This window comes from Crocuta crocuta, unplaced genomic scaffold, assembly GCF_008692635.1.
Source record: "Crocuta crocuta isolate KB4526 unplaced genomic scaffold, BGI_CrCroc_1.0 scaffold301, whole genome shotgun sequence".
NCBI classification, from domain to species: domain Eukaryota; kingdom Metazoa; phylum Chordata; class Mammalia; order Carnivora; family Hyaenidae; genus Crocuta; species Crocuta crocuta.
In genome coordinates this window covers 3,024,700-3,034,515 of record NW_027527544.1, presented here as the reverse complement: position 1 = coordinate 3,034,515, position 9,816 = coordinate 3,024,700, and the positions used below count along the sequence as shown (strand labels likewise).

General features: G+C 46.3%; 1 protein-coding gene across 1 annotated transcript in view; it reads left to right on the top strand.

The window, feature by feature from the left end:
* Positions 1–9,816, top strand: part of BCOR (BCL6 corepressor) — a 50,473-nt gene that overhangs the window by 23,328 nt on the left and 17,329 nt on the right. The window contains exon 16 of the mRNA XM_077765179.1: positions 1,128–1,205. Within this exon, the coding sequence (XP_077621305.1) occupies positions 1,128–1,205 (78 nt within the window). The remainder of the gene's footprint in view (positions 1–1,127; positions 1,206–9,816) is intronic.

Genomic DNA, 9,816 nt, shown 5'->3' with positions numbered 1-9,816 from the left:
GAGTACCTGCTCGGGCCAGGTCAATGCTATTGGATGCAATCCGATAGTGTGTAATATAAATTCAAACCATATCCACACACAACAACTAATTGTATGAAACTTTTATATCCTAATTTAAAAGCTGTGAAATTAGTTTTCACGCATCAAACCGGATTGTTTATATGTTGAAACATTTTATGCTCTTATTTAAAGAAGACTTTGAGCTATTTTTTTCTGTACCCTGTAAAATATTGAGAACTAACATAATATGTCGAGGTTGCTTGGAAATGTACATAAAACTAAAATTTTCTGAATTGTGTGTTTATGTTTGAAATCTGTGTTTTAACTTTGTAAGTAAATTCTCTGCCTTTGTATTTATATTTTACAAAAATTTTCTTAAAAGGCAATAAACCTGTTGAGGAAAGGAGAAAATTGAAGTGTCTTGTGTCCTGTGGATTCCTAAGACATGACTTCAGGGGAATATATGGCCTCCGTAAACCGGGGCACACTGGGGCATATCGGGAGAGTTCTACTCAGAATACAATTTGAAGTCCTAGGGGCGGCCTGGTGGCTCAGTCGGTTAAGCCTCCGGCTCTTGATCTCAGCTCGGGTCACAATCTCATGGGTCGTGAGATCGAGCCCCAAGTCGGGCTCTGCGCTCACAGCTCAGAACCTGCTTGGGATTCTCTTTCTCCCTCCCTCTCTCTTTGCCTTTCTCTCCTGCTTGTGTGCATACTCTCTCTCTCAAAAAGAAACCAAAAAAAAAAAAAAAATGCCCAGAATACAATTTGGAGTCCTGTTCTAAGAGCTCAGTTCGTGGACATATATTTTGAGGTCTCACAGATCCCTCTCTTCCCAATTTTCTTTGAGGCCCTCATATGGTCATACATTGTCCTTGACCTTGATGGAACATGGTAACTCCATCATGGCCAATCCTTTGTCTTTAAGGACTGGTCCTTCCAGACACCGAGCTGTCCCTTCTCCCTCCAGACCTCATGTTTTTCATTCTGTCTTACGGTGCAGGCCTGTAGCTTTGACCACTCAGCCGCTCCACTGCTTTTCCTTTTTCTAGCAGTATCCATGCTGGGTTCTGTCGATTGGCACCCAGTTTCACTCCTGCATCCTTTTATGTCCTTCCCTCCCCGCAGAGGCCAGAAGGCTGGCAGCTACCAGACTCTCTTGCAGCTAGGATCTGAACATCCCTTCGGTTTGGAAGGCAAAGTGAGGTACGGACCTCTTCCTGCTCTAGGAGCTGTTGATAAAGAGATCAATCCAGACACGTTGCCCGTTGGAGTGAGTAGGCCGGTAGACGTGGTCGAGGCCGTTCTCTGACGCCTGGATGACAACCTTGGCAGATGGTTCTAAAACCCAGTGGTCCCTCCTGAAGCTTTTATAAGCATGTGATTCCTTGTATCAAATCCATTTGTTCTCAGAATGCCCGGACCCTGAGAACAGGAGGGCAGAACAGATGGACGGAAGCTCCGGGGACCGGGAAGAGGCCATGGGGCTGATGTGCTTGACACGAGCCCATGTCGGGCTCCGTGCTGTGTGTGGAGCCTGCTTGGGATTTCTCTCTCTCTCTCTCTCTCTGCCCTTCTCCTGCTGGAATCTGTCTCTCTCTCAAACATTAAAAAACAAAAGAAAGAAATCACCTTTGTTAAGAAAACAATCCAAGCGAAACAGTCTCTTGTCACCCAGTCCCCAAGCCAAGTTTTCCTCCCATCCCCCATTCTGGAATTGAAACGACTGTTTAATAGTTTGCCAAATTTTTGTTTTTTAGGCAGTCCCTTCAAACAGCAGGTGAGAGTGGCAAAAAGGAAAAAAGCAAATAGCAAGACCTGTCAAACAGGCCTGCGGAACTAACTAGTGAGCCTGAACAACAGGCGGGGAAGAGGGGCTCCCGGGAGCCCAAATAAAAGCAGAAAAAATAACCCCGGGGCATTCAGCTGTTTGTACTTGTATTTGGCCTGGACGCAAAGGGAGGGCCTGAGGCCAGTGAGGTTCCATCCTGGTTCAAGGTCATTTCTAATAATTAAGCCAAGAAAACAGGTGGGAACCGTGTTTAAGGGATGGTTGGGGAAGTAATGAGCTTGGGTTAGGAGACACTTAAGGGGCTGGTTCATGCATTTGGGGGAGTGTTAGTATAAAGAACATTTACTGGGGCGCCTGGGTGGCCCAGTTGTTTGCTGGTCCGACTCTTGGTGTCGGCTCAGGTCATGATCCCAGGGTCGTGGTATCGAGCCCCACGTCAGGCTCTGTGCTAAATGTGGAGCTTGTTTGAGATTCCCTCTATCCCTCCGCCCCTCTCCCAAGCTCGCACACTTGGTCTCTCTCTCTCTCTCAAATAAATTGAAAAGAATTTTACTGGGACCCCTGAGTGGCTCAGTTGGTTAAGCGTCCAACTCGGTTTCACTCTTGGCTTCGGCTCAGGTCATGATGTCTCGGTTTGTGAGCTCGAGCCCCACGTTGGGCCCTGCACTGACAGTACGGAGCTCGCTTGGGATTCCCTCTCCCTCTCTCTCTGCTCCTCTCGCACACTCTCTCTCTTTCTGTCAGATAAATAAACATTAAAAAAATAAAGAACATTTATTGAACCGCCACCATGTGTTTGGAAACATGGAGGAAGAAGGGCTGAAGAATGGGCCGTGAGGAGAGGAGATCGCATGTGTGTCAAAGCTCCCTGAGGGAGTCAAGGGGGAGCATAGCGATAGACCGCATCGCGCGGGGTGTACAGGGACTCACAACAGTGCAGATACTGGGTGAGATACGGAGACCGCAATTGCTGCAGTGGGATCACAGGTAGAAATCCACTCATGGCTCATCACGGATGGAGAGTGGCCATGGGGTTCCTTCCACTTGTGAACGCGCCGCTAAATATGTCCCGGCCTCCCTCTCCTGGCTAGAATGCGGTTGCGGTAGCTGTAGCCAGAACACCCACTCTGGACCGTGACACGTGGAAGTCAAGTACTCAGTGTGTTTGTTGGGTGGGGCCTGGGTCCCTGAGGACCTGGTGCGACAGAGCCACCAGCCCAGCCCTGTCCTGCCCTTCTTGGCTTTTATGCTTAAGAAAAAGAAATGATTACGTTGAGGCCACTGTTATGTTGAGGTTTTCTACTGCTCCAGCTGAATCTGATCTTCACAGGCTTAGCATCTGTGTGAACTTGGGCACAGAACACTTTTAGCCTTGTTCTCTTTTTTTTAAAAGATTTTTTAAGATGTTTTTATTTTTTATTTTGAGAGAGAGAGACAGTGAGCGAAGAAGGGGCAGAGAGACAGGGAGACACAGAATCTGAAGCAGGCTCTAGGCTCTGAGCAGTCGGCACAGAGCCCAATGTAGGGCTCAAACCCACGGATTGTGAGATCATGACCCAAGCCGAAGTCGGATGCTTAACTGACTGAGCCACCCAGGCGCCCCAGGCTTCTTCTTTTCTGGCAAATTGGCCTCATAGTTGTTAGTAGTCAAGGACCAAAATCATCCAAGTGTCTGTCAGCTGCGGTCTGGGTGAATTAACAGAGGTACATCCATGCAAGGAATTGAGGATCAGCTCCCTGACCTGCTTTAGAATGTTCTTCAGAGCATATCATTAAATGAAAAAGCAAGGTGAAGAAAAGTATGCATGGTTTCCTACTATTTAAGAGGGAGAGTGAAGTTTATACGTATATCTGCTTTATTTTAACAACAAACCCATCTGGGGCACCCGGGTGGCTCAGTCGGTTAAGCATCTGACTCTTGGTTTCGGCTCAGGTCATGATCTCAAGGTTTCGTGAGTTCGAGCACCACGTTGGGCTCTGGGCTGACAGCGTGGAGCCTGCTTGGGATTCTTTGTCTTCCGTTCTCTCTCTGCCCCTCCCCCACGTGCACTGTTTCTGTCTCTCTCAAAATAAATAAACTTAAAAAAAATAAAATCATATGGGGCACCTGGGTGGCTTGGTCAATGGCCACCCGACTTCAGCTCAGGTCGTGATCTCATGGTTCCTGAGTTCAAGCTCGGCATTGGGCTGTCTGGTGTTTGTGTGGAGCCCACGTGGGATCCTCTGTCTCCCGCTCTTTCTGCCCCTCCCCCCTCCTCAGAAATAAGCAAACATTTAGAAACTTTTTAATAAAAAATAAAATGTATTTAAAAAGTAAAAATGAAACACCTCTGAACAAATGGTTATATCTGGGGAAAACAACCTGCTGCAAGGGTAAGGGATGGAAGCTATGTATCTCTGAATTAACTTACTGTATCAATTTGACTTTAGAGTTCACATAGTTTTAAACTGAAAGCAATGCCTATGAATCAAAAAGCAAAATGAAACAAACCCAACTTGCATCCAGTTGGTAGCACAGCAAAGCAGAAAAGAATTATTGCAAGTGTCTTTAAAACAGTCGATTGATTATATAATCCTTGATGGATTTACCCTGACGACAGAAAAGGGCAAAAAACATTTCAAGTTGTTTTCAGAAATCCTATCCTTGGTGCTAGTGTCCGCATTGTTATTCGGAGCCCGTCCTGTTTGTGTTGTGAGATAGAGGAAAAAGTATCTGTTGCCATCGAGAACTGAGATTTTCTGCAGGGGAGAAAGGAGATGCAAATGTAAGCTTGGTGGGGTTGAATACAAATTATGTAGTCCGGCACTTGAATTAGAAGTACTGCTGTGAAGTCATGATGAATTTGATCTTAACACAGATATTTCATAGCTCTGTCCTTGGAAAAGTCCTAGAAACAATGACCCATAGAAATGGGCACCACTAGATCCCAGACTGTGGTTTCTAAGTACCTTATCCCACTAGAAAGAATTGAGGTTTCTTTGAGAAAAATGGTTGATTGCAGATNAAACAGCATGCAAAAACAAACTCACTGAACCCCTTCGGAGGACCCCATCATTTGAAAATGGGCAAAGGAAAAGAATCAAGCGTTTCCCCTGCCTTTCCTGTATGAAAGGAAGTGTTTTGCTCTGTGAGAGTATTCCAGCCAGTATATGAAGACATTACAGAATGTTACCAGCTTATGACCCTTAATGAAAGAGTGACCGAGGTAATGATCATTTATGAATGTCAACATTACCAAAAAGATAGGAAAATAAGAACAGTCAGGCATTGGGAGCCTCCTGATGGGAAAACACTTTCCCTCCTATGAAGCACTCTTGCTAAACATTTGAACCTGAAAATTGATCAAGGCTCTAGAGCAGTGCTGCCCAATAGAAATATAATGAGAGCCACATATGTAATTTAGAATTTTCTAGTAGCTACATTTTATTTATTTATTTATTTTAATGTTTATTTTTGAAAGAGAGACAGAGTGCAAACAGGGGAGGGACAGAGAGGGAAGGAGACACAGAATCCGAAGCAGGCTTCAGGCTCTGAGCTATCAGCACAGAGCCCAACAAGGGGCTCAAACTCACGAACTGTGTGATCATGACCTGAGCCAAAGTCCAACGCTTAATGGCAGAGCCACCCAGGCTCCCCTGGAACATGCAACTCTTGATCTCAGGATTGTGAGTTTAAGCCTCACATTGAGTGCGAAGATGATTTTAAAATAAACGTTAATTTTTAAAAAATTTTTGTTAACGTTTATTTATATTGCGGGGGGGGAGTGATAGGGGAAGGGCAGAAAGAGAGGTGGAGACAGAATCTGAAGAAGGCCCCAGGCTCTAAGCTCAGCATGGAGCCTGATGCGGGGCTAGAACTCACAAACCATGAGATCATGACGTGAGCTGAACCAACTGAGCCACCCAGGCACCCCTAGGTTCCTCCTTTTAAAAAAACGTTGTACACTTGGGGCGCCTGGCTGGCTCAGTCGGTAGAACATGTGACTCTTGATCTCAGGGTTGTAAGTCTGAGGCCCATGTTGTGTGTAGAGGTTACTTAAAAATTAAAAAAAAATTTTTTTTAATTAAATTTAAAAAAAAAGAACCCTGANTGGCCCATTCACACACAATTTGCAAATTTCTGCAAACTAGATTTGTGTTTTTCTCGTCTCTACCATCTTGCAATGACCTGTTCACTGGGAAAACACAGAGAAACCGTGGCTTATGCTAGCTCTCAGTGGTAAAGGCTAGAGGGGTCAGGAATGGGGTAAGACTTCCTTGTGTATGCCAATTATACAGTGTTCAGTGGTTTAAATATCAAACCCCCAAAACCAAACATCGAAATAAACAAATAAGGACAAATGCTGAATTTGAATATAGACAGGAACAAATGAAACTTCGTATCACATCAACATTATCGCATAGAAAACAGTCACCTTAAGTTTTGGACCTAGTGCACANTCCTTCGTGGAGTATATTTTAAAGCCAAAAATAACTACAAAGATATCTTGAACTTTACTTAGCAGATCTCTTGTACTGGCATTTGTATTGTAATTCAGAAAACATTTTATGCACATCATCAGAAAGAGCAAAGGAATATGTTGGTGATGTTGGAAACCGCTGACCGGGAAGAGAAATATGAATACAGAATGCAGGGAAGAGAAAGTACCTTGTGATGTTGGCTTTGACTAGTCAACCCAAGATGCAAGCACAACAAGTACTGTGTACATTTTTCAGTTCTGCCACTAAAAAGGCCTAAGAAGCATTGGCAATCCAGTAACAATGAGCACATCTGGCACTGAGTCCTTGGTTTCTAAATACCATTCTCCACCACCAAGAACCAGAGGCTGCTTGAAGAAATGGCCGACCCCGAACCTGCAGCAGGGGACATACAAGGTGAGCCTTGCCAGTGGAGGGACAGACCCACACATGTGATGAGTCAGGACAGAGCATTGCCTTGGTGACGTTGTCATCAAACATGTGTAAGCCGAATCCAGTCATGAGGAGACAGATAAATATGGAATGTGGGACATTCTGCAAGANTATTTAAGGTTTTACTTTTTTTTAATATTTTTATTATTTTTTATATAGCTCTTTTTATTAAGTTTATTTTGAGAGAGAGAGAGCACAAGCAGGGTGGGCACAGAAAGAGAGGGAGAGAGAGACCCCAAGGAGGCTCCATGCTATCAGCACAGAGTCCAAAATGGGGTTCAAATTTGAGAACTGTGAGGTCATGACCTGAGCCGAAGTCAAGAGCCAGACACCTAACCAACTGAGCCACCCAGGTGCCCCCAAAATTTTTTTTTAATGTTTTTATTTATTTCTGAGAGAGAGAGGCAGAGTATGAGCAGGGGAGGGTCAGAGAGAGGNCTGACAGCCAGCTCAGAGCCTGGAGACTGTTTCAGAGTCTGTGGCTCTCTCTCTGACCCTCCCCTGCTCACGCTCTCTCTCTCTCTCTCTCCTAGAAATAAATAAAAAAACATTAAAAAAAAAAAGTGTCCGACTTCGACTCTGATCATGATCTCGAAGTTCGTGGGTTCGAGCCCCGTGCCGGCCTACGTGCTGACAANAAAGTTTCCTGGCACCACGTTGCTTTCAATGCCCCTCGCCCCAGGCAGCCACTGATGTGGGGTCTATCACTGTAGAGTCAAATGGGAAACTGAAATAAAGACTATATGTTAGAGGGTATTATCGAAGAAACATAAATTATTTTAGTGATAACAGCATTGCGGTTATGTAGGAAGACGTTCTTATTCTAGCTACGGTGTTTAGTGGTGGGTTATCATATTGTCTGCAATTTACTTTCTTTTTTGTTAAAATTTTTTTAATGTTATTTTATTTTTGAGAGAGACAGAGAGAGACAGAGCACAAGCGGGAGGGGGCAGAGACAGAGAGGGAGACACAGAAGCCGAAATAGGCTCCAGGCTCCGAGCTGTCAGCACAGAGCCCAACGCAGGGCTCGAACCCACTAACCGCGAGATCATGACCTGAGCCGAAGTCAGATGCTTTACCGACTGAGCCACCCCGGCGCCTCTGTAATTTACTTCCAAATGGTTCATCAAAACGTACACACATACACAGGTAACAAAAGTGTGGCAAAATCTTAATAATTGTGTATCATGGTAAAGGGTATATATCAACCTGTTCTTTTGTTCTTTTTCTATAGATTTGAAATTTTTTCAAAATAATAAGTTGGGGGTAAAAGAAAAAAATTGTAATTTTCATCTCAGACTTTTTTCAATGCCTCTCAGAGCTGCCTCCTCAGAGAGAGATGAAACAAAAACAGGTTAAAACATTTATTACCTTGTCACTCTTCTCCTTTTTCCTAAAANTTTTTTTTTTTTTTTTTTTGAGAGAGCGAGCATGAGCGGGGTAGAGGGGCAGAGAAAGAGAAAATCTTTTTTTTATTGTTAATTAATTTATTTTTGAGACAGAGAGAGCGTGAGTGGGGGAGGGGCATTGAGAAGGAGCCAGAATCCCAAGCAAGTTCTGCACTGTCAGCACAGAGCCCAACACAGGGCTTAAACCCATGAGTTGTGAGGTCATGACCTGAGTGGAAATCAAGAGCCAGATGCTTAAATGACTGAGCCACCCAGGCACCCACGAGAGAGAGAGAGAGAGAGAGAGAGATCTTAAGCGGGCTCCACGCTCAGCACGGTATCCAAGGTGGGTCTCAATCCCATGACCCTGGGATCATGACCTGAGCTGAAATCAAGAGTCAGACGCTCACCCGACTGAGCCACCCAGGCGCCCCAGTCACCCTCTGTCTTAGCTCATTCGGGCCACTATACCAAGGTACCGTAGCCTGGGTGGCTCATAGACAACGGAGATTTCTTTCCCACGGTTCTGGAGGCTGTGAGTCCGAGGTCCAGGTGCCAGCGTGGTTGGGGTCTGGTGACAGCTTGCAGATAGCTGCTTTCCTACCGTGTCCTCCCACGGGGGAAAAGTAGCCAGCTCTGTGACCTCTTTTAATCAGGACACTAACCCGTTCATGGGGCTCTGCCTTCATGACCTAGTCATCTCCCGAAGGCCACGCCTGTTAAGACCCATTGCATCAGGGCTAGGGTTTCAACATATGATCTGGTGGGGAGGGCAGGGGAGTTCATAACACCTTCCTTCCCAGAGCCGCCTGGTTTGGACGAACGGACTTCTGAACACGGGTTGGTCGGTCCAGTCTCCACCTGAGCAGATAGGTGCCCAGTAAGGCCCTGCCGACAGGTCAAGGTGCTGACCAGAGCCAATGTGCCCGCCAGGAGAGCGCTCTCCTCACAGGTGCCGGGGAGCAGAGTTCACGGACAGGCCAAGCTGCCTACGACTGCATCCCCCCCACACACACACCTCCCCTCCCCCCTCCGACCCCCGTTCAGGCCAAGGCCACACTTCCTGGGGGCTCCTCCCAGCCAGTGACTGAGCCCATCAGGCTCATTCTGGCAAGAGGTGGGGCTCCTCCAAAGGGCAGCTGGGCTTAGGACCCTGACCCCTGGCTGAAGGGGAACCAGACTTCATCTGGGTCCTACCCACCCCTCCTTCCTTCCCCTCAACTTCTGCAAGGGTCCCACCTGACCTTTTCCTGTTTCCTTCCCCAAGACTTGCTTTCCTGTCCCATTCGATGTTGCATCCGCTTCTCAGCCGGCCCAAATGCACACACCTTCTCTCTGTCACATGCACTATGAGAGGGGACCGGGGCCAGGGTTAGGAGGGGCCAGCAAGGCTTCGGGAAGCTGGTGTATTTTCTCGGTGGGCTTATATGAAAGAGGGGAAGAGAAGGAAAAAGAAGAATGGAAAGACTGGCTCCAGATGAGTGGATAAATACATTGGCCTACTGTCAACCCATGAGATACTAGACGGCAGCTACCGCAGCCAAGGCGGACGCACGCCACAGAGGCCACGTGGACCCAAATAGAAGGTAATCTTCAGGAGGACGTGTGTAGCGTGACGCGTTTATGTAACATTACAAATGGGCAGAATCCCATGTGTATAGTCTTAGTGGGCTTCGGACTAGTTAGTGAAGCTATGAAGGCAAGAGTGATACAAACCTAATTCAGG